This window comes from Rosa rugosa, chromosome 4 (genome assembly GCF_958449725.1).
Source record: "Rosa rugosa chromosome 4, drRosRugo1.1, whole genome shotgun sequence".
NCBI classification, from domain to species: Eukaryota; Viridiplantae; Streptophyta; class Magnoliopsida; order Rosales; family Rosaceae; genus Rosa; species Rosa rugosa.
The window spans coordinates 3,135,681-3,160,823 of record NC_084823.1 but is presented as its reverse complement, the minus strand read 5'-3'; the positions used below and the strand labels follow the sequence as shown (position 1 = coordinate 3,160,823).

General features: G+C 37.6%; 2 protein-coding genes across 3 annotated transcripts; one reads left to right on the top strand and one right to left on the bottom strand.

Moving 5' to 3' along the window:
• Nucleotides 1-693: 693 nt before the first annotated feature.
• LOC133743517 (acetyl-CoA carboxylase 1-like) lies at nt 694-14,651 on the top strand. Of its 2 annotated transcripts, none has more exons than XM_062171489.1 (32): nt 694-1,189; nt 1,968-2,346; nt 3,076-3,282; nt 3,377-3,538; nt 3,824-3,916; nt 4,013-4,108; nt 4,298-4,471; nt 4,825-4,918; nt 5,025-5,212; nt 5,302-5,352; nt 5,456-5,495; nt 5,856-5,980; nt 6,096-6,212; nt 6,302-6,376; nt 6,464-6,520; nt 6,641-6,745; nt 7,087-7,173; nt 7,258-7,449; nt 7,547-7,735; nt 7,873-7,983; nt 8,070-8,156; nt 8,245-8,421; nt 8,787-8,864; nt 8,955-9,077; nt 9,265-9,534; nt 9,616-9,956; nt 10,234-10,471; nt 10,576-10,928; nt 11,017-11,230; nt 11,660-11,836; nt 11,950-14,100; nt 14,186-14,651. In XM_062171489.1, exons 2-32 carry the CDS (start codon nt 1,969-1,971, stop codon nt 14,240-14,242), a joined length of 6,807 nt encoding a protein of 2,268 aa, XP_062027473.1. In that variant the 5' UTR covers nt 694-1,189; nt 1,968; the 3' UTR covers nt 14,243-14,651. The 2 variants fall into 2 exon arrangements, with proteins under 2 accessions (XP_062027473.1, XP_062027472.1); XM_062171488.1 differs by having other exon boundaries at nt 694-1,267.
• Nucleotides 14,652-15,834: 1,183 nt separating this feature from the next.
• On the bottom strand, nt 15,835-19,994 carry LOC133707264 (uncharacterized). Its single transcript, XM_062132822.1, has 9 exons — nt 19,456-19,994; nt 19,164-19,302; nt 18,891-19,012; nt 18,600-18,803; nt 18,077-18,136; nt 17,304-17,442; nt 16,650-16,768; nt 16,307-16,531; nt 15,835-16,178 (listed from the first exon to the last, which is right to left on the bottom strand). The coding sequence occupies exons 1-9, from the start codon at nt 19,957-19,959 to the stop codon at nt 15,984-15,986; spliced, it is 1,707 nt and encodes a 568-aa protein (XP_061988806.1). The 5' UTR covers nt 19,960-19,994; the 3' UTR covers nt 15,835-15,983.
• Nucleotides 19,995-25,143: the final 5,149 nt, after the last annotated feature.

The window sequence follows — 25,143 nt, the reverse complement described above, 5'->3', positions numbered from 1 at the left end:
CCACACATTCATGCTTGAGTTGTGGCTTGTGGATAAGCTGCATTGAGTATATACTATCCTTATATAATATGATGTATTCATGTTTGAGTTGAGAATACGAATGAGTTATGAGTGCACTAACTATTTACTGTGCTCGTATGATTTTTGAATAAACTATGTCAATTATAAATGAAAAAAATAAAATTTTATGTTAGAAATAAACTTCGTTATCGTCTGCCCGAGGTATGAATTGCTAGATCATGCTGCAATCATTGATGATATAAAGTTGATTATGTTGTCCATTCAAGATTTACAGATTTATTTTACTCCTAGAACTTGTAATGTGGTAGCTTATAGGCTAGCTAGTGTAGCTTTTGATGAAGATCATGACTCGGTTTGGATTGATCATGCTCTGGAATGCGTTCTACATTCCAATTGTAATCAACATGTTTAAGATTTTTCTTCAAAAAAATTTAACGTCAGAGCAATTTGTAAATAATTAAAACCAAACCGATATGAAAGGTTAATGAAATTCCTAGTGCGGTTTCAATTTTCAAAAATGAAAAGTCGAAAGCCATAGCTTCACTTATGAAGCCCTATTTTCCGATATTGTAAAATAAATAAAAATTTACAATATTATGGATATATAGTTATATAATCTCATAGAACTATCTAATACAGAAGGGGCGGAAGGGTTGGTTTACCTCACCACCCAACACACAGTCAAGACTCGGCAAGTGCAAAATTAACTCTTTCATTCATGAATCATGATGTACGTCTGGTGACCCAAATTGGGGGTTTAAAAGAAAAGTCGAGGGAAGTTGATTTGAGGAGCATTAGAAGACAGACCCACCTTGTTGATCCATCTTTGATTAGACTTAGACTTAGAGAGAGAAAGAAAGACAGAGAGAGACAGAAGGGACGGGGGTAGCTGGGAGTTACTTCTAACAACTGAAGATGGTGTGGCAGAGGCAGATACCACGTGCAAGTCCTTATTAAAGCCGTTAAAACTAGCAAAAACACAGAGCCCTCCTCCCAAACCCACACCTACCTCTCTACAATTCATTTAAAAACTAAAATTGGGTCCAGACTAGTTTCTGTACCACTCTCTCTCTATGATCATCATTCCTCACTTTTTCACATTCACACAAACACATACACATTCTGGGTTCTCTCTGAAATTCTGAATAGCTCTGCCTCTTGATTCAAGGTAATGCTTACTACCCAGATACCAATTTGAAGCAGTTTGATCAAGGTTGAACCTCCTGCTTCATTTTTCTTCATCAAGGTCTGCCACCCATTTCCTCTAACCCTTTAAAGGAATTTGCTTTTCTTTCTTTTTTTTTCTGAATTGCGTTTTTGCAAGTCTTTTTTTTTTTTTGGTTGGACATAAGTAGTTGGGAAGTAGTTTAGTTATAGTTGGGATTGGAGTTGGTATTGAAGACTCCGAAAGATCGTGTCTTTATGTGTTTGGTGTGGATTTGGAAACCAGTCTGCACCTTTATGGAGTTTGTGGTTGAACAACGTTGTACTTGTTCCTTTTCTCCTATTCGATTGAAGTTGATGTTTATGCTACACTGCACCCAAAGACTATACCTTTAGGATGTGTTTGAATTGTCTAAGGTTCAGTTAGTGTAGCATTACAGCTCAAATTAGAGTTCATAATGGTGGCATAAAATTAGATGCAAGTATCGAAACGCCACCCAAGTTTTAACCAGGTTGATGTTTAAATTTGCTACTATCTTGCAATTAGGATCATGAAGTTGATTGTTTATGTTTGATGATAAATTAAGTTGATTGCTTTATGTTTGATGGGGGAAAAAAAATAGGGGGGAGGTTAGGAAGGGTCCAATTCAGAATTGCAAAAACTTTAATCAATCAATATATTTTTGGACAGCTTATTTGGTTTCTATAGTGAAGGAGATTCATCAAATTTGTTCCTTGAAGTTAAATTGGCCCGGTTGATGAATTGATTTATTGCTCTGCAGGATGTCGGAAGCTCAAAGGAGATTGTTGACAACTGTTAGTCTTCCTCGTAATAATGGTTACGTAAATGGGGGACTATCAATCAGGTCCCCTGCTGCAGCACCTGCAGTTGAGGAGTTCTGCTATGCCCTTGGTGGGAAGAAGCCAATCCATAGCATTTTAATAGCAAACAATGGAATGGCAGCAGTCAAGTTTATACGTAGTGTGAGGACGTGGGCTTATGAAACATTTGGTACAGAAAAGGCTGTTTTGTTGGTGGCCATGGCCACACCAGAAGACATGAGAATCAATGCAGAACACATTAGAATTGCTGATCAGTTTGTGGAAGTTCCTGGTGGAACTAACAATAATAACTATGCCAATGTGCAACTCATTGTAGAGGTGTGTATGCTAAGCTCTTAACTCTTATATACTTTCATGTGTTTCCATATTTTTTCTTTTATTACTATAAAGTGTGACCAGAAAGCAAAAATCCCAATAAATCCAGGACCCTGGTTTGATTTTACATTTGTTTTTTTGTCAATGGATTTTAATAGTAAAGAAGATAATATAAAAATGTGGGTTAATAATTTAGGTAATAAAACTATTAATTAATGAGGCTATTGATGGGCTATTTTTGCCAGAATTCCTAGTAGATAGAGATGGGAGTCGTGTTTCTATACTTGTGAGCTATATCTCTTGTTGTATCTGTCACTGTGAAAAATGTGGAGTTCACTTGAGCAAAGTTTTTGACCTCTAAAGCAGATACTTCCTCCCTAACATGGTTGCAATTCCTGAACAGATTTTCTGGCTCTTTGTTTCATTGGCTACCAAATGTGAAGCAAATTGAGCTAATTCAGTAAACCATGCTTCATTATTTTGCCATTGTCATCTAACACTATATTTCTCCCAATGTATTGGTGTATTATCAACCGAATATCTCAAACTGAGAGCATTTCTAGTTACCAAAGTAGCCTCATTGCATACCACTTCATTGGATAATAAAATTGGATAATAAATTGAACATGACATAAGATGCTGTATTACTTTACTTGTAGTTCTGAAACATTTCGTGAGTTTATGTAGAACTTATTAGTGATTCACATGAACTCGTTATTCTTTACTACCCAGATGGCAGAGATAACACATGTTGATGCAGTTTGGCCTGGTTGGGGCCATGCATCTGAGATCCCTGAGCTTCCAGATGCATTGACTGCAAAGGGCATCATATTTCTCGGTCCACCAGCTGTATCTATGGCAGCATTAGGAGATAAAATTGGTTCATCATTAATTGCTCAAGCTGCTGAAGTACCCACCCTTCCATGGAGTGGATCACATGTATAATTTTTCACTGAAATTTGTGCCCTGTTTTTCCTATGGTTTCTGTTGCAGTATTGTTGCAGATATAATATTGTTAATATCTGATTTCCAGGTGAAAATTGCTTCAGACAGCTGCCTGGTTACGATCCCAGATGAAATGTATCGGGAAGCATGTGTTTACACAACAGAGGAAGCGATTGCAAGTTGTCAGGTTGTTGGTTACCCAGCCATGATTAAGGCATCATGGGGTGGTGGTGGTAAAGGCATAAGAAAGGTTTGCTTCATGCATGACATTGTTGCCCTTTTTGTTTTTTGGTTTCTTCTGAACTTATATTATTTACTTGACAAAGTTGTAATCTAGCTTTTAATCTTATATAGGCAAAGTTTTCTCAAAAGCCAAACAACGAAGGGAAAAAAAAAAAACAATACTATATGCAATAACCCGTTCGCTAAGCCTGGAATGAGTTTCATTAGCTTATCTAACTTGTTAATCAGTTTGATTGAATCTTTACCACGCCTTTTTGAGAAATTCGCTGATTGAATTTTTTGACCTTTCTAGGTCCATAATGATGATGAAGTTAGGGCATTGTTCAAGCAAGTCCAGGGTGAAGTTCCTGGATCTCCCATATTCATAATGAAAGTCGCATCCCAGGTTAGATCATCTTTTGCATTTTAATATAGATGAGCTTAATAGTTGGACTCAGCTCATATATTGCCAATTTAACTAATGATTTATTTTGTCTATCAGAGCCGACATTTAGAAGTCCAGTTACTATGTGATCAGCATGGAAATGTTGCAGCTTTGCACAGCCGTGATTGCAGTGTTCAAAGGAGGCACCAGAAGGTAGTCTTGCTGTGACATAGTAAACTTGATATGATGTGTTTCACTATTCACTTATTTAGTCTATTAAGGACTTCGGATACTCTTCTTTTTTCAACTAAAGTTTTCTTGTTCTTGTTTATTAGTGCACTGTATTGGCTATTGGAATTGTTTTCTGATGAAGAATAATTTTTATTGTTTTATGTTCTATAGATTATTGAGGAGGGTCCAATAACTGTAGCTCCACCAGAGACAATTAAAAAGTTGGAGCAGGCGGCTCGAAGGTTGGCTAAAAGTGTTAACTATGTTGGAGCAGCTACTGTTGAGTATCTGTACAGTATGGACACTGGCGAGTACTATTTCTTAGAGTTGAACCCTCGGTTGCAGGTATGTTATTTCGATTCAAGCCTTAACTTTGGCTGCAGTCTCATTTTAGCTTATGGTTCTTGTTAAACACCGTTTTAAATTTGTTTTGGTCATTGAATAATACATTGACAAATGTATTGTGTGTGCTTCAAGTAAGATAGAAAGACAACTATGCTTTTTATATGCTACCCAAGCCACCAGTCTTAAAGCAACCTCTTAGAAAAAATTGAAATCATATGATCAGTAGAATCGCAAGAATTTCATATAGCTTCTACTACTGCCTATGCATGGGCAAACTGAGCTTCTATTCTTGCATCTTTTTCTCAAGACATTTAGTTTCGAGAGTGCTAAATGTGTAGATTTAATTCAATTAGGTGGAGCACCCAGTCACTGAGTGGATAGCAGAAATAAATCTGCCAGCAGCCCAAGTTGCAGTTGGGATGGGCATTCCCCTCTGGCAAATTCCTGGTATCATCTTAATTTCTGGATTTCTTTTTTTCAAATATATATTTATATATTTGAGTCAAACTTTTAATTTGGTCAAGTTTTCTTTTTCATTTATTCATTTGATTAGAGATAAGGCGGTTCTATGGAATGGAACATGGTAGCGGATATGATGCTTGGAGAAGGACGTCAGTTGTTGCCACCCCATTTGACTTTGACAAGGCAGAATCTACAAGGCCAAAAGGTCATTGTGTTGCTGTGCGTGTAACAAGTGAGGATCCAGATGATGGCTTTAAACCTACTAGTGGGAAAGTTCAGGTTTGTTATCATGACTAGTCAGTTTCACCTTTTCTTTCTTTCCCATAATGCTTTGAGGGACCTACACTGAGTTACTCTACTATATGCAGGAGCTGAGTTTTAAAAGCAAGCCAAATGTTTGGGCGTACTTTTCTGTTAAGGTAAAATCTTGCAAGTTGATAACAATGCATTTCCTCAGAAAAGATATAGAAAGAAGGAAAATATAATTCTCAGACTAATTCTGATAGATGTTTTGACTTGCAGTCTGGAGGGGGGATTCATGAGTACTCAGATTCTCAATTTGGTAAGTATACTGTTATGTTTTTAATTTCTATTTTATTGGGTAATAGCTAAAAGACAATCTAAATAATGTAGGACCGTACAGTCTGAAAAGCTCAATGCATAGTCTTCAATCTACTTGGCCAATGTTTTGCTTTCTAAGATCATTCTGGTGGTGGATATTTTCTTGGTTAAGATTTGTTATGTCTTAATGTGATTCTCTTTGGCTCTTTGCTCAAGTTATATATGGATATAAATTGTAACACATAACACTTCTTTCAGAAAGATTATGAACAGAAATGTTTTCACTGTGGTTTATAAAAATCAGTTGTCAGTCTCTGATGCTAACATATTTCAATTTTCAAATTATACTTTTGTTCTCCAGGACATGTTTTTGCATTTGGAGAGTCTCGAGCTCTAGCTATTGCAAATATGGTTCTTGGGCTGAAGGAAATTCAAATTCGAGGAGAAATTCGTACAAATGTGGATTATTCAATAGATCTTTTACATGTAAACTTCGCAATATCTCTGAAAAAAATCAATACCACTTTTAATGAAATAGATAATGTAAAAGACATAATGTTTTCATGAAATGCCAAGTAACGTTTTTACACATGTTATGTAGGCTTCAGATTACAGAGAAAATAAAATCCACACAGGTTGGTTGGATAGTAGAATTGCTATGCGAGTTAGAACAGAAAGGCCTCCTTGGTATTTGTCTGTAATTGGAGGGACTCTTTCTGTAAGTGCCACTATTTTCACTAGTTGTTTAATTTTTATTATTCCATTTGCAAAGTGCGTCCCTTATGATTCCTACTATGCCGTGTTCAGAAAGCATCTGCTAGTAGTGCGGCGATGGTTTCAGATTATATCGGCTATCTTGAGAAAGGGCAAATCCCACCTAAGGTATGGTTGTGTAAAAATTCCTATCTACATAGATGATTTATGTGTCTTTTTCTAATTAATTTTTGTCAATTATGATCCTGGTTGCAGCATATATCATTTGTCCATTCACAAGTGTCTTTGAACATTGAGGGGAGCAAATACACGGTATTTTTTCCTATAATGTTGCTTCATTCCAAGGATTTCTAATTTATTTTTTAGGACCTTTAGGAGATTTGTTATTGGTAGAATCAATAGTTATATATAATCAACAATCAACTATTCTAGATTGACATGGTGAGAGGGGGTCCTGGGAGCTATAGATTGCGGATGAATGAGTCAGAGGTTGAAGCAGAGATACATACTTTACGCGATGGAGGATTACTGATGCAGGCAAGTATAAGTATCCTCTTTATAATTTCATATTGTAGCTTCAAAGGTGATTCTGCTCTTGCTCACATTGTGTATTACTTATTTTATCGTGGGACTATTTATCTATACAAGTAATTATCATTATGATTAAAGAAGTACGTCAAATGTTGGAATTTAGAAAGAAGTGACTTTTGGCACCTCTAGAAATGTCCTCAATCATGTTAGTCCTGTCAATGTCTTCATGCTAATATATTCTTACGATTTGCTGCATCCACAGTATCTTTTGCACCAATACTTGGTACATACTGTATAATTGCACCCATCAGTTGCTGCTGTTACTTATTACTTAAATGTTGTTTCAGTTGGATGGAAACAGTCACATTATATATGCAGAGGAAGAAGCAGCTGGAACTCGTCTTCTTATTGATGGAAGGACTTGCTTGCTTCAGGTTCCTCCATTTCTCTTCTTTCCTCGTATCACTTGCTTGCTCTCACATTACTTATGCTGAATAGTTGACCTTTGTTGAATCTAGAACGATCACGATCCATCCAAGTTAATAGCAGAGACACCATGCAAGCTGTTGAGGTTCCTGGTTGCTGATGATAGTCATATCGATGCTGATACACCATATGCAGAGGTTGAGGTTATGAAGATGTGTATGCCTCTACTTTCACCTGCTTCTGGAGTTATCCACTTTCAATTGTCTGAAGGCCAAGCAATGCAGGTAAATCACATTCCAATTTTTCAATAAATAGAAAAAGGAAAGAACAAAAAGACATTCATCTCTTAGTGGAAGTAAAAAAGTTATGTTCGTTACGTAGGCTGGTGAACTTATTGCAAGGCTTGATTTAGATGATCCTTCAGCTGTGAGAAAGACAGAACCTTTCCGTGGAAGCTTCCCCGTCCTGGGGCCTCCAACTGCAATTTCTGGTAAAGTTCATCAAAGATGTGCTGCAAGCTTAAACGCAGCCCGAATGATTCTTGCTGGTTATGAGCATAACATTGATGAAGTGAGTTCTCTTTCAATGTAAAACATAATATTTAGAGATCTGTTTTAAACTGTGCTTTTTCCAGTCTATAATATCATTTGGTAGATCTTACATTATTCTTAAACCTGCCTTATTGATGAGTTTGTTATCTATCTCAGGTAGTGCAAAACTTGCTCAATTGCCTAGATAGTCCTGAACTCCCTTTCCTTCAATGGCAAGAATGCTTGGCTGTTTTGGCAACCCGCCTACCCAAGAATCTCAAAAATGAAGTAAGGAGAGATGGGGTGGTTTTCCCTCTGATTTATTCTCCCAAAAGAGTCTTTACTCATATCTCTTCTTTCAATTTATTTTACAGCTGGAATCAAAGTTTAAGGATTTTGAGTTGATTTCTAGCTCTCAGAATGTTGATTTCCCTGCCAAATTGTTGCGTGGTGTTCTTGAGGTGAGTTCTGTATTCAAACTCCTTAGTTTAGATTTTTTTAAAAAAAAAATTTCAACTTCATAAGAATGTTGGTCTTATGTCTCTGCAGGCCCATCTATTCTCCTGTCCTGATAAAGAAAAAGGAGCCCAAGAAAGGCTTGTTGAACCTTTGATGAGCCTTGTGACGTCTTATGAAGGTGGAAGAGAAAGTCATGCCCGAGTTATTGTTCAATCCCTCTTTGAAGAGTATCTGTCAGTTGAAGAATTATTCAGTGACAACATTCAGGTTATTCAGTTTTATTTTATTTTATTTATTATTTTTATTATAAGGTGGTGTATCACTTCCAATCCTTTGTTTGCCACTTTGGCCATGTAATCAATTATAGTGAACCTAATTATTTTTTGTCAGTTATTTTTTTTTTCTTTCTTTTGATTTTGCTACTCTGTTTTATATATACTTGATCAAATTATAGTAAACAAATTTATTGAGTACTGATCACTGGACTTTGAGCTTGGTATTTAGCTTTGTAGTTTTACTGCATCCTGGTAAATTAGAGACTTGAGGCTGCCCATATGGATTTGAATGTTGTAAATTTGTAAAATTTAATTCTGATGCTTGATTCCTAATATTCTAATATTTCTTTGCTCCAGGCTGATGTGATTGAGCGCCTTCGACTTCAATATAAGAAAGATCTGTTGAAGGTTGTGGAAATTGTGCTCTCTCATCAGGTACTTAAAGTAAAACATGCTCGGTTTGCTTGCCTTTCCCATGTGTCATTCAATTATTTTGTAATAGTACTGTGTGTCATGTGCTTTCAGGGTGTAAAGAATAAAAATAAGTTGATTCTACGACTCATGGAACAACTGGTGTACCCCAACCCTGCTGCATACAGGGAGAAGCTAATTCGGTTTTCTCAACTTAACCATACAAACTATTCTCAGGTTGGCTATTGCACCGATTTAACCAAATTGCTTAAACTAGTAGATTTTAATATGCTGATCTTTCTTTCTTGTTTTTTAAGTTTTCAAATACAATCCTCATATCGTTAGTAAGCAATGGTTATTACTTTTCTTCAGACTAATATGCTTAATTTTTTGAAGAGTCCTAATTCCACTTTAAAATCTACAGTTGGCACTAAAAGCAAGTCAGCTTATGGAGCAAACCAAATTGAGTGAACTTCGTTCTAGCATTGCTAGAAGTCTTTCTGAATTGGAGATGTTTACTGAGGATGGTGAAACCATGGATACTCCAAAGAGGAAAAGTGCCATAAATGAACGAATGGAGGATCTTGTGAGTGCACCTTTGGCAGTTGAAGATGCCCTTGTAGGTCTCTTTGATCATGGTGATCACACCCTTCAGAGGCGAGTTGTCGAGAGTTATGTACGCCGGTTATACCAGGTACTGTGGTTCACCACTTCTGAGTTTCTGCTTACTTTCTTTTCGATAGCCAATTTCATTTAACTTTTTATTCGTCATCAGCCCTACCTTGTAAAGGGGAGTGTCAGGATGCAGTGGCACAGATCTGGTCTAATAGCTTCATGGGAGTTCTCGGAAGAACCTGTTGAGAGGAAACATGAGATTGAAGGTCAATCAGTTGATAAAACATTCCTTCAGAAACACGAGGAGAGGAAATGGGGAGTCATGGTTATAATAAAATCTCTTCAGTTTCTTCCAGCAATTATTAGTGGCGCACTGAAGGAAATGTCTCATAACCTTCATGAAGCAACTCCAAATGGATCTACTGAACCAAGTGGCTTTGGTAATATGATGCATATTGCTTTGGTTGGCATCAACAATCAGATGAGTCTACTTCAGGATAGGTACTATACCTGTCCATTTTATTAGCCTTGATGTTTGCAACTAAAAGTTAATCATGCAATGAATCTTGGGAGTGTGTTTACATGTAATAGTATATACTTTATCTGCGATCCTTAGGTTCTATCTTGATTGATTCATAACATAGTAAGTCCAATTTTGACTTGGATTGGTATAGGTGGACGGATATTATTAATTTCTTTTTCTATCTGCAAAGACATGCCAAACAGAACCCATAGTTAAAAACCTTCTTGACCAGCATTGTCTTTTGATGCTTGCCAGTGGTGACGAGGATCAGGCTCAAGAAAGAATTAAGAAGTTAGCCAAAATACTTAAAGAGCAAGGAGTAGCCTCCAGTCTACACAGTGCAGGTGTCACAGTAATTAGTTGTATCATACAAAGGGATGAAGGGCGGGCCCCTATGAGGCACTCCTTCCACTGGTCATCAGAGAAGCTCTATTATGAAGAAGAACCCCTATTGCGTCACCTAGAACCTCCTCTATCTATTTACCTTGAATTGGTTAGTAATTTCCTGGCTTTATCCCCAGCTTTTATATTAATAGTGAGAAAATGTTTCCACTTAACCCTTGATATGAAGTAACTGAATAATCTCTTCTGATCCAGGACAAGCTTAAAGGCTATGAGAATATACAGTATACCCCATCTCGTGACCGTCAATGGCACTTGTACACCGTTGTAGACAAGCCACTACCAATCCAAAGGATGTTCCTCAGAACACTTGTCAGGCAGCCCACAACAAATGAAGGGTTCTCTGGATTTCAACGGCTAGACATTGCAACAGCTAGTAACCAATTTTCTTTATCATTTACTTCGAGGAGCATCTTGAGGTCCTTATCAACAGCAATGGAAGAGTTGGAACTGAATTCGCACAATGCCACTGTCAAATCTGACCACACCCATATGTATCTTTATATCTTACGTGAGCAACAAATTAATGATCTGCTGCCTTACCACAAGTAATTATTTCTTTTTCCTATCCAATTTATTTTCATCCGAGATAAGACAGCAAACTTTCTAGAATTTCTTATGGGGGTTATTTTGCAGGAGAGTTGATTTAGATGCTCAACAAGAAGAAACTGTTGTGGAGGCCATCTTGGAAGAACTTGCACGTGAAATCCACACATCAGTTGGTGTAAGGATGCATAGGTTGGGTGTTTGTGAGTGGGAAGTGAAGCTGTGGATGGCATCCTCTGGAGAGGCAAACGTTGCTTGGAGGGTTGTCGTGACAAATGTGACTGGTCATACCTGCACTGTACATGTATGTTTATATATATCGCATACATTTTGTTGAAGAATATGCTTAAATTTTAAAGTTAAAAATTCTTTGGTTGGTTTGCAGAGAGATGGCCCTTATTAGTATCAATGATTCAGATCATAGGTTAAACATAGGTTTTGCTAAAAGATGAATCTTATCAATGTGTTGTCTGATAAGAATTTTCTAATAACAGACCGCTCTTTTGCTATATATTCACAGCACATTTATATTATTTGTTTTTCCTTTAAAAAAAAAAAAATACATGAAATAGTCTACTGATATACGATTCTTTCATCGTTAAATAAAGATCATATTTCAAGTAAAAACGTTTGCAATGTCAGTATTAAAGTGAATTTATTTAATGATTTATTGTCTATATTGTGAATATGGATTATGAATCATGATTGTACGTTTGGTTAACATGATATTCAGATATATCGGGAACTAGAAGATACCAGCAAACAGGGAGCGGTATACCATTCAGTCTCTGTACAGGGTCCCCTGCATGGTGTACCAGTGAATGCGCACTATCAGCCTTTGGGAATTATAGACCGAAAACGTCTGTTGGCCAGGAGAACCAACACCACTTACTGCTATGATTTTCCTCTGGTGAGATATCGGATAAATTTTTTTTTCTTTTTCAATAAATAATTTTATGTTCTCCACAATTTACAGATATGGTAAAAAGTAAAAACTAACTTGAGTTGATATGTTTTTCATAGGCATTTGAGACGGCCTTGGACCAGTCATGGGCATCCCAGTCACCAGGTGTTGACAAACCGAAGGGTAAAATTCTCAAGGTCACAGAGCTCAAATTCGCTGACCAAAAAGGCAGCTGGGGTACTCCTCTCAATACCGTAGAGCGTCCACCTGGACTCAATGATGTTGGTATGATAGCCTGGTTTATGGAGATGTCTACCCCTGAGTTCCCTTCTGGAAGGAGGATATTTGTTGTTGCAAATGATGTCACCTACAAAGCTGGATCTTTTGGCCCAAGGGAGGATGCATTCTTCTTTGCAGTAACTGAGCTTGCTTGTGCTGAGAAATTGCCTCTAATATACTTGGCAGCAAACTCAGGTGCCCGTATTGGGGTTGCTGAAGAAGTCAAATCCTGTTTTAAAGTGGGCTGGTCTGATGAATCAAGCCCCGAACGTGGTTTTCAATATGTGTATTTAACCTCTGAGGATTATGCTCGGATTGGATCATCTGTGATAGCGCATGAATTAAACCTAGCAAATGGCGAAACCAGATGGGTGATAGATACCATTGTTGGAAAGGAGGACGGCTTGGGGGTTGAGAGCTTGACTGGAAGTGGGGCAATTGCTGGTGCATATTCGAGGGCATATATGGAAACCTTTACCTTAACATATGTGACGGGCAGAACTGTAGGGATAGGTGCTTATCTTGCAAGACTTGGGATGCGGTGCATCCAGAGGCTTGATCAGCCCATCATTTTAACTGGTTTCTCTGCATTAAACAAACTACTTGGCCGGGAGGTTTACAGCTCCCATATGCAGCTTGGAGGACCTAAAATTATGGGAACTAATGGGGTTGTACATCTAACGGTAGCTGATGATCTTGAAGGAATATCTGCTATTCTAAAGTGGCTGAGCTATGTTCCTCCCCATGTTGGTGGTCCACTCCCCATTTCAATTCCCTTGGATCCTCCAGAAAGGCGTGTGGAGTACTGCCCCGAGAATTCATGTGATCCTCGTGCTGCGATTTCGGGTGCTCTGAATGGTAATGGGAACTGGATGGGGGGTATATTTGACAAAGACAGCTTTGTTGAGACGCTAGAAGGCTGGGCAAGGACGGTTGTTACTGGAAGGGCGAAGCTTGGAGGAATCCCTGTGGGAATTGTTGCTGTTGAGACACAGACGGTGATGCAAATTATTCCTGCTGATCCAGGCCAGCTTGATTCCCATGAGAGGGTTGTTCCTCAGGCTGGACAAGTATGGTTTCCTGATTCTGCAACTAAGACTGCCCAAGCATTATTAGATTTCAACAGAGAAGGACTCCCACTTTTCATTCTTGCCAACTGGAGAGGCTTTTCTGGTGGGCAGAGAGACCTTTTCGAAGGGATCCTTCAGGCTGGATCAACCATTGTGGAGAACCTAAGGACTTACAAACAGCCCATTTTTGTATTCATCCCAATGATGGGTGAGCTCCGCGGTGGAGCATGGGTGGTCGTTGATAGCCGGATAAATCCGGACCATATTGAAATGTATGCTGATCGAACGGCTAGAGGAAATGTGCTTGAGCCAGAGGGGATGATCGAGATCAAGTTTAGGAACAAGGAATTGCTGGAGTGCATGGGTAGGCTTGACCAACAGCTGATCCAACTAAAGACTAGGCTTCAGGAAGCCAGAAGCTGTCGGGTGAATGAGAACGTTGAATCCCTACAGTTTCAGATACGATCCCGAGAAAAACAGCTTTTGCCCGTCTACACTCAGATAGCTACCAAATTTGCAGAACTTCATGATACGTCTCTGAGGATGGCTGCAAAAGGGGTAATCAGAGGAGTTTTGGAGTGGGCCAGCTCTCGATCTTTCTTCTACAAGAGATTGTGTCGGAGAATTGCCGATGACTCACTCATCAAGATAGTGAGAGATGCTGCTGGTGAACAGCTGTCACATAGATCTGCAATGGATTTGATCAAGGGCTGGTTTTTGAGTTCTGATATTTCAAGAGGCAGGGAAAATGCGTGGGAGGATGATGAAACTTTCTTTAGATGGAAGGATGATCAAACTAATTATGAGGGTAAACTAAAAGAATTGCGGGTCCAGAAGGTATTGCTTCAATTGGCAACCATTGGCAACTCAGCATCTGATTTGCAAGCCCTACCTCAAGGTCTTGCTGCCCTTCTAAGCAAGGTAAATCATCATGTTTATTCTTTTTTACAAATATCATCACATGTATCTGTAGCCACCTGGAGCTAATGATCAAAATATAATGCAGGTTGAGCCATCAAGCAGATCATTGTTGGTTGAGGAACTCCGGAAGGTGCTTGGTTGATGGCATGCGTGACCAGAGTCCTGCAAATTGTTGTGCTGTATGTGCCTGAATCATAGATAGCTGCATTTCAATTAGTTGCTGTAAGAAAACAATGGCTGCTTGCATATCAGACGCATCAATGATCTAGTTGGCTGTTAGAGAAAGCTTCATTGTATATTAAGGCAGAGGGTTTTAGGGAGTAGTCTCTCTCCAAATTGTAAATTTTGTTTGTCACAACCACAAGTAAAATATAAGGGGAATAGATAGCTTAAAGAAGAAAACAACCAGCATTTGCAGGTTCTGTTTCATTATTTTCCTACATGGCTGATTAATGCTTGAAAATAAAGTTATGATATAGTTTGTAATATCCTGTAAGAATTGTTCATTATTCCCGTTTATAATTATTAATTCATGTTGCCTCGTTCGTTTTTCTCTGTCTTAAGCATACTGAACTGTTTGAATAGATCACTCGAACTCTAAGAATCATGTTATCATTTCTTTGTAGTGTTCCCGGTATCCTAGCGGTCAAGCCAATATTATTACTCTTAAGTCTTAAGAAACCAATGGTATTCCCAATAATAATAAAACCATTTCCGATGAAAAAGTCGTCGGGAAATGTTTAATGCCCGAATAGATCATCGGCAATAGTATTCCCAATATGTAATGACATTCTTGCCGACGAACAACCGTCGGCAAATGTGTTCTCTAGTATATAATAGCACCTCTCCCGGTGTATCCGTCGTCGCCAAACGTCTTTCCAGCAAACGAAATGTCATCACTCGTCGGAAATGGTATTCACAGAATCACAGTACATAATAAAATTTCTCAAATTAGTCGTTAGCAAAGATGTTCTCAGTATATTATTACATTTTTGCCGATGTAGAAAGCGTCACCGATGTGTATATCCATGAGAGTATCAGGAGAAGGAGATGATTCAACTCAACTTTTAAGGGACACAAAGCTTAATGAAACTACTAGAATTGCCATCTATCATGCTTCTTTATTTCCATAGGCAAGAATGACTTGGCCAAAAATTAAGTTGAAAAAGAAAATAATACTGTAACTTAAGACTATTTTAACAGTGTAGAAATCCAGTTCAGTTGCTCATTTCTTCATCTTGTGCTTCATCTTCATCTTCGCCTTCTCCTTTTCTTTTCGTTTCAACTCTTCGCGTTTCTTCTTCTCTTTCTCTTGCTTCTTTTTCATCTCTTGTTCCAGCCTCTTCTTCTCCTTCTCTTTCTCCTGTTCTATTCTTTTCCTCTTCTCCTTCTCCTTGGCTTTCCTTACCTTTTCCCTCTCCTTGAGTTCCTGCTTTGTCAGTTCTTTTCCTATTTTGAAACACATTTTGCTTTACTTTTCTGAAGAATGAATGAATATATATATCATGCCTTTGTTTTGTACTATCTGGGTTGAATTTAAGTGGCAGCCGTCTCTTTTGTTTTTCTTGCCATACAATGCTTTTCTTGTCATCTATACATTGCCGTCCAAAGAACATTTGGTGGGGGCATTTCCATATTGCATTAAGCCACCACAAGGCCATTTTTCTGAGATCTCATACCCTACCATGTCACTAAAAGTGTGAAAACTACTGTATTTAGAGATAAACCCCGGAATAAAACAAAAGAGAATTCATGACATTGTAATTCCATCAAAAATTTCTTATGAACTTTATTGTTCATGATAAAGAATCGTCTATCCCTTAATATCTAAGTATCTAACATAGTACAAAACTTTCTACAGATCAATACATTTTCTAGCTCTTCTATTTACCAATGCAGAACTTGCCAAAAATATTGGTCAAAACCTCCTCCGAAATGTCTTCTCCACTTATTTGGCCAAGGGCCATTGCAGCTTCCCTCAAATCAATCGTCCAGAAGTCAAAAGGAATTTCCTCCTCTATAGAGGATTTCAACCTTGCAAGAGCCTCTTTGGTTCGGACAAGCTGCTCGCATTGTCTCTGATGAGTCATCAAAATTTAATACAACAATCAGAATCTTAGTTACCAGCAAATGCTTTCAAGTTTGGTGCGTAAGAAACGGTACAGAACACAGACACCATAATATATAAATTTAACGAATTCCTAACCTGGTTCACAGTCCACCTTCGACTCCCTGCAGGAAATTTGTTGAGACCAACAATATCTAATATTGCCTTCTCCAAATCTTGGATTCCTTGACCAGTGATGGCAGATGTCAAGACACGCTTATTGAAAGAACCGACATTTTTTTGAACCCGCTCCAAGCAATCAGATGCAACACAATCTATTTTGTTAATTACAAGGATCATTGGGGTTGAAGATCCAGTCGATTTCTGTGAACCACAACAGAAGAGAATTGTACATTCTGAGTAACAGTTTGCATAATCAAAGACAAGGATCAACAAATGCAGATACAGGCATATTCATATGACAAGAGGAATGAGAGAGAACCTTGTTAGATTGGATTCTGTCAAGAAGTTCAGAGTCTTCTGGACTCCAGCCATCAAGAGCACTTATTGCCATAATAATGACATCAGCACCCATAGCAACTGCTTCAGACCTCTCCACCCCTGTGATATAAAGGAGATTAAGGAATTTAGATATGCAATAGCAATACCCACAGTGCCATAATAAAAGAAGCATACACAAAACCGGATATCATTGGCTGTCAGCAATAGATATCAAATTAGCAGCATTACACTTGTCAACTGATCGGTAATTACATCACGAAAACTCGGAATAAATGCAATTGTGGATCGAACTGAACAATCAAACTTAGGTGCTATCCTAGTTTGCACTATAAAATTGAAACTCAAAAATTTTCTTGGGGACCTTCTAAGCAGCAAAGACAAAACACCCAACATGGATTACAGTGAAGTATCTCACTCTTCATAGGATGCCCAATAGCCTACCAGTTTAAATTGGTCTATAATGAAAACAACCGGAATCTTATGTTACTAAAATAGAAGTCCAGTAGAGCCAAACTTGGCTTCTTGTTCTTTTTTGAAAAAAAAAAAAATTAACTATGTTGGTTTCATGTTCCATCATGTATGACATCAACATGAGGATATCAAGCCTGATATTGAGCAAAGAGAGAGAGTTTACCAATTTTCTCCACTATGTCAGCGGTTTCCCTGATGCCTGCTGTATCAAGAAGGGTTACAGGAATACCACTAACTGTAATACTGGCTTCAACCACATCCCGAGTGGTCCCAGCAACTTCTGTAACTATAGCTCTCTCAGTCTGCACGCTAAAATAAAGAAGCAGCATTCAATAACATCTCATGCTTCCAGAAATTGCTAAACAGATAAAAAGAACAATCAAAGAGGAAACACCACATTAGTAAAACACCCATGGTCTTTCACTATAAATTTCCTTCCTCTTGCAATATAATTGTTTCTTCTAACATTATCACACACCCACAATAAAAGCCAACAAAGTTAATATAGAAAGTCTGAAGACTCAAAAATAATAGCATCCACTCAGGTTTAGCCCGTTAGCTAAACGGAGTGCTTATTCATTGACAAATCTAGCCTCACATGATTTATACCAACTGTTTCACTGCTTATGTGATTCAATATTTATAGAGGTATCTGTAAAACCCAAATCTTCCATTTAGCTTGCATGTTTTTGGACATAATTAGGTGGAGATAACTTCAGTAGTTTACATATCACATTCTTCAAAGAGGCTTCACATTCTACAAAACCATTTATGCAGAGTCTTTCCAAGAATTAAGATTTATGAGATTTCAAAATATTCAATGTGTGATAGTGATACTCACATATATCTACAAATATAAGCAAGCATGTGAAATTATGGCAATCACACACAATAACAGGAAAAAAAATATATTATATATAAACCGCCACCACATACTTTGCTCCATGCATTGAGGAGGCTTGATTTCCCAACATTTGGACGGCCCAGAATTGCTATCTGCAATATATTCAAAAGAGCACCACAAATCAGAAGCATTTCAGAATTGCAGATAATGGAAACATACAAGGTATCTACATTCAAAACGTTAAAGATATAAAAGGGTACAGCAACTACGTAGCCAGACTACCATAAAACACAATGAGCAGTCCCCCTCAAGAAATAAAGTAGAGTTTAATAAAAAAAGAGAACTATATCTTGGGAACTAATAACTAAGGCACCACATAGACTTCTTTTCAAGAAAACTGAAAACCCCATCATTTACTTACCATAACTAAACAAACTTATCACTATCATATCGACGTCCTAAACTTTAGCTAAAGTATTCAAAATTGTGCACATAAGGGCATGCATAGAATAATGACTTGCTTTAAACCAGATATACAAACAACATAACTGTTCATATGACGTATGAATATAGCCGTAGTACAAAAGTATGAAAAAAAAAGGTCAGAAATTGTACCTGTAATCCAGATTGCAGAAGTTGGTCATAATTGGCCGTCTCTAGAGCACTCTCAACATCTTGTGACATGGAATGTATTTTATTTACAACTTCATTGATATCAAGCGGTGGCATCTCATCATCAAAATCTAACCGGGCTTCAATTTCAGTAAGCAACTCAATGCACTGAAATCTTACAGATTTTACCATGGAAGAAAAGCCACCCTGCCAATATAGAAAAGTTTACAATGTTGGTTTATCATTTTCTCAAACAAAGGGGTTGGATAATTGCAGGAAAAAACAGAGACATGCCTGAATCGCGGCCAGTGCTGCATCTGCTGCAGCCACAGACTTGGCCGAAATGAGTTTGTCAACATTTTCAGCTTGGGTCAGGTCCAAGCGGCCATTGAGAAAAGCACGCAAAGTAAACTCACCTGATAGGAACAATAAAAAATGTCGTGTTACATGTGATAAGTAACTCTTTTGTATTTACTTAAAATCTTATCACAAAAGTGGCACATTTCGAAGCTAAAAGTTCCATTTCATTTCAGCTAAGCTAAATGTGTGAGTAATAAATGAAGTCACCTGGTTCCGCAAGCCTTGCTCCAGCTTCTAAACAAGCTCTGAGAACCCGGTTCAGACACACTTGAGTCCCATGGCATTGAAGCTCCACCACATCTTCACGTGTATATGATCTCGGGGCCAACATTGGCACAGCTAAAACCTACCCCATTAATCCAGATATAACCCACATCACATATCAATCCTATAACCAATACTCATTCACTAAAAGTAATAGACTTTAAACCCTAAATTCTAAACCTTAAAAGTAAGAGACTTTAAACCCTAAACCCTAAAGCTAGAGACTTTGAAGTACCTCGTCGACGACATTGCCGTTGGGGTCCAAAACGACGCCGTATTCGATCACATGACTAGTGGGTCGCCACGGCTCAGCACCAGAGCTCTTGCTCTTTCTCTTTTTCTTGCTCGGACGGAACACGCGGCCGACGACGGCCACCGCGGACGGACCGGACAGCCGCACGATCCCAACCGCGCCGGGTGGGCCCCCAACTGACGTCACAATGGCGGCGATTGTGCTCGCGCTCTCCGGCTGCGGCTGGGACCCAGTCACTACTGCTGCTCGCTCGTCTTTGCCGAGAAGCAGCAGCGTCTGGGTTTTGTAGTCGGAGTCTGCGAGTGGGGAAGAGGCGGTGAAGGAGCAGTGGCAGGAGTGTAAATAGGGAGGGAAGCGAGGGCGCAGTTTGAGGAGGGGTTTGAAAGAAGCGGAAGAAGGTATGGAGGAGAGTGGATAAGGGGGTTTAAGTTTAGGCCTTCTGTATAGAAAATGGCGAAAGCGGAGAGGTGAGAGAAGAGAGGCCATTGATGTTTTTGATTTTCTGTCACCGCCGAGAAGAGTTATGTATCTTTGTTTATCAGTAAACTCTGGTCTGGGCCTGAGAAGTGTACAAAGGCTTAAACCCATGAGCTATGGGTAGCATTTGGGTTGGGTTGGGTTGGGTTGGGTCGGTTTCGGATATTGTCATATTAATCCCAGAACCCAATACTGATTTTCTCGGGTATACGTATCATACCCACCCGCTTACACATAATAATGGCCAGGATAAGGTTTCGTGGAGGAGCCACAGTGACACATAGGATAGACCAACTATATTTGAACTTATCGCTCACTTAAAAGCGAGCCTATAACCTATGGAAAAAACATAGCGAATAGACAAGCCAAACTACACTCGTTAGGTTCCTGATACAAGGAAATTTATTGTAATTAGAAAAAAAACTAGAAACATAGGTTTGGCCCAAGAGCCTAAACCCTAGCCCACAGACTTGCATAGATCTAGTAACACCTAGAATATCATTAAGTAATGTTTAATAGCCGATTTGCTGCATTCGATTTTATCATAATGCCAATTTGGTTTAATAGTAAATCCAAGGATAGCAATTTAGCTAATTTTGAAATCTAAGATAGCAAATTGGCTAAATAAAATATAGGGTAGGAAATTGACATTAAAATGAAACACAGGGTAACAAATTAAAAATTATGTCTTAAATAATACCTTTTGTTTTTTTTTTTTTTGGGTGAAGCAGGGTGATGGAAGAACCCCTGACACCCCAAAGAAAAAGTTTAAATGTCGCCTGAGAGCATTAGCTAAATTATAGGGATTTTGAAAAGTGGAAATCGATCTCACAAGTATGTTGAACACTCTTTTTGGCAATGATATCTGCAACCACATTACCCTCTCTTTATATTGCTTAAGGAGCAGAATATCAAATAAACTCATCACCCTCTTAATAGTTCCCAGAAGATGTAAATCTACAATCTCAATATTCAAAAGTGTCACCAAATTTGCAAAATCTGAATCAATTTCTAATTTGCTAATATACAAAGTTACAACAAGTTGTAGTCTATCAAGCTTCAGCTGGAAGCACCTCACTTGTCCCAATGTTCACCTTGAAACCACTGATCCGCTCACCATTAGTATCCCTTATTACTCTCCCAGTATCAATTAGTCCATAATCGAAGAACCATCCTCCTACTACAAATAGATTCACACAACCCAGCCCCTGATATCGCCACTGACGCCACAGCCACCACCAAAGGAAGAAAACCCACAACACCAAAAGAAGCTAGCCACGATAGTAACTATGACAGAAAAACAAGAGCACAAGCAAATCAGAAGCCTGTCTGGCTGCCCTCGACACACACTAGCAAGTAGCAAGGCATGGTGCCATCACTACTAGCGCCTGAGAGCCGTCAGACAAGTAGCCAACTTCGTTTTGTGTTTCCTAACCTAAATGAGGTTTCTGTTTTTCCAATAAAAAGTTGTTTCTTGGATGGTCATTAAATTGCTGTAATCTTCACTATTAATGAAATTTCTAATGTCTTTCACTACGAATAAAATAAAAAATATAAAGAGTACTAAGGATTAATAATGCCAATGCAGGTTAAGCAGTAAACCTCAAAATGAAAAGTTTATGCAAGCTTGGAATGAGATGTTTCAAGCTGAATGTTGATGGTAAAAATTTGACTATTTTTTATGTGAGAGTTATGGATAGTGAGATGTCAGAAATAGGAGAGTGAAATTCACTATTTCTTTTACAATTTACACTCTATGTTTCTTTTTTTTTAATATATTAATTTTTGTCTTTTTGTAGTGTAGATGGTAAAAATGTGATATTGAGATACTAAAAAAAAAAAACATAGAGTTTGAATTGTAAAATAAGGAGTGTGAATTTCAATTCCTTACAAAGATGTCAAAGTGGGATGTAATTCAAAGCGCAAAGTTCACGGCCGCGGGACATGGTACGTTGATTTTGGTATAAGGGTCGGCAAGGTCAATTATTCTTTTGTCAACTGTAGTAGGAGGCAGCGGGTGATTTGACGTGTTAGATTGGGCTATAGGGCTAGACTAATGCATAAGAATATTCTCTAGTAGGCTTTATTGTAAGTGATTTTGTTGGAATGGGCGGTGGTTGATGATTCATGGCCACCCAATGTTTGTGCATTGGAGCTATGGCCGTCACCCGAAGGTTGTAATCGGCGATCTTGGAGAGGATTATTGGTCGTGGAAAATATTGTAATTATGTTTGTAACGGTTTTTGTTTTTTATTTTTCATTTGGTTAGATAAGTGTCCCTACTCTATTGAGTTAGGGTTTAAGAGTCTTGGTTATTATGCGGTGTGTCATTATTTTGGCGCTATTTCAAGGAACTACATGCTCTAATTTTAGTGTTCTTTAGATATCAACGTTATGGTGAATTATCCTTACATGTGGTTTGATGGTATCCGGACACGATGCGGGATGGTGGTGAAGTGTTTTGTCTCAATTAATGTTGGTGGTAAGGTCGCATAGTGTACTTCGGATTAATTAACTTCCATTGTAGCTCGCGTGTATGGTCGTAAAATTTAGTTAGGATTAGAGATTTTTCAAATATTATGATGTTATTAATAATGACAGACTTATAACTATATATGAATATTATAGAAATGTGTGTCGTAGTGTTGAAGCTATAACTAGTCATTCTAACATTTTGTAATCTTCTTGTTTAAAAAAATAACTCTTTATTTTGAAGAAAAAAAAGTAAAGATAATGACCCACCCAAAAGGTAATGAAAGAACACCACTACTCAGTTTAAATAAGTGCATCTATTCTTTTCTTTTTTGTTTTATACGGCAAATGATGCCACTTATATTTATAAATGATCAAAATTACACAGAACTACCTGCATAGTAAGAATATCATCATCATCATAATTAGTTATTAGCATGGGACCATGGGTAATGTTTGTTTTGGGTACCACCTCAAACTTATTGAATGTAGCATAGAATTTGATCGGGTGGAAAGTTGGATCGATGATAATGTGAACACGTCACATTAGTCGTCAGGTGGCTTTTACGTGATGTTGAACAAAGTTGATCTGCTCCAAATTTGGAGTAATGGTGGGTGAACAAATTATAATCAACTGAAGGGATCGATTTATAAGATTTTATTCTATATAATGATGTATAATTGGAAGAAAGAATATAGACATAACATATAATACGTACGTAGGTTCAACATAGCAAATGCTGTGATGTAACCAATTGAAGGAGATTTTTTTTTTTTTTTTTGGAAGTAGAAGGAGAATTTTATAACAGTAGAATAAATCTGCAACTTCGTATATTTAGTTTAAAGACTTGATTCATAATAATTTATATCGATCAAGATGACAACGTAAACTTACAATTACTTTATTTATCGCGACTACAATTCTTATCGACACTTAACTGATTGTTTTCAACTTTTCATGCAGCGGTCTTTTAATTCTGTTGGGAACATTTCAAATGTAGTATTTATATTGTTGTAGAGCTTTCAAGATATTTTTTATACAATACATTAATTACACATTCATATTTACATATTAATAATATTTCTAAAATTGAATTGTGATGGTTGAGTTGCTTATATAGGAAGAGCTGCAATCGGGTTAGTGATTAGAGATCAAGTTTGGTTTTATTCTTATTAATTGTTTTAGTCTTATGAGTTTGCTTCTGTTCTTCAAATAGAGGTTGCTAATTGGCCTTCGTTTTGGTTTTTAGTGTGTAAAGAGGCTTCAGTTACAAAATCTTCTAAATGGATCAGGTGATTAAATATCAAGAATTTAAATTCATCTATTATTCAAAATATAATGCGCATGAAGCTTTTGAGGACATCGTATGATCTCGAAAAAAAAAAAATCATTCAAAATATAACATATTTTGGTCTAGTGGCATAGTCTCCCATTCGTAAGACTAGTTGTAGCATCTGAGTTGTTTATTTGATAAAAAAAATATAACATATTTAAGTTCCAACTTCAACATTTTTGTCCATGATCATATTCATAATTAACAAGGCAAATATGATTTTCGACCAAGTTGATTTACTTCTCAAAGTGTTATTCTCATTCTCGATTTTTTTTATTTTTTTGTTTTTTGTTGACATTGGAAGGGAATCGAACTCCAACCCCTTATTCTACCTGATCCAATTCTCAAACTCTCCCTCACCACTGTGCTAACTCAAAGAGCACTCCAGACTCTTCTTTAATTTGTAATGTATTGTATTGTATAGAAAAGAAAATCAAACTGACCGAACTTGGGGTGACTAGACAAAACAAATTAGAAACGTGTGGGAAGACTAACATAGTCAAGAAAGGAATTAAACCATCACATTTCCATTCAAGGATTATTACATTATCTCTAAATTCTTGAAACTACTTGCCACCCACAGTTTTGTTTCTATTTTAATCTCAAACCAAAAAATTAATCAAGTCTCAAATTTGATTCAGTCTTTTCTACTTCGCGTACTACTTAGTCCTATCAATAAAATTTGTCGTATTTCTCTTAAAAAAAATAGTTTGATTCAGTCTTTCATTCAATCATACGAATTTTCTTCATCATCGGAAAGAATATTATAATTCGGGGAATTGAAATCAAGAATTTCCACATCCGTCGGAATTCGGGAGCTTGACTCTTGAAATTCAAACAAACCATGCTTTACTGGTTATATTAATGCTTGTTACGTCAAAATCAATTTAAATAATCATAATATATCATTGATTTGATTGGTATCTCTTGGTAGTTGGCACGTACTACGAGCATCTTCACCAACCCGTAATTAAGTAAGAGGGCACTGCGTACTAGTAAATTAAGTATTCACAAAAGTTAAGATCCATAGTGTTTTTTGGATCTCGAGATCCATAGTATTCACAAAAGCAGAGATGTTCCCCTGATCAGCAACTGACCAGGGATTTTATGATCAATCACCGTCCGATTGAAATCGGACGGTTGACAACTCTCTAATTTTTTAAAAGATAAAAGCTGTCAACCGTCCGATTTCAATCGGACGGTGATTGACCATGAAATCCCTGGTCAGCAGCTGACCAGGGGAACATGACTCTTCACAAAAGTTTGATTGGTATCTCGTGATTTTTGAAGATAGATATTCGATAGTGTTTGTTAGATCCATATATGCTTTTCCTTGGTCAGTTGGCTGGCTTGGTTTGAATATTTTGAATCAAAGTGGCATTAATCA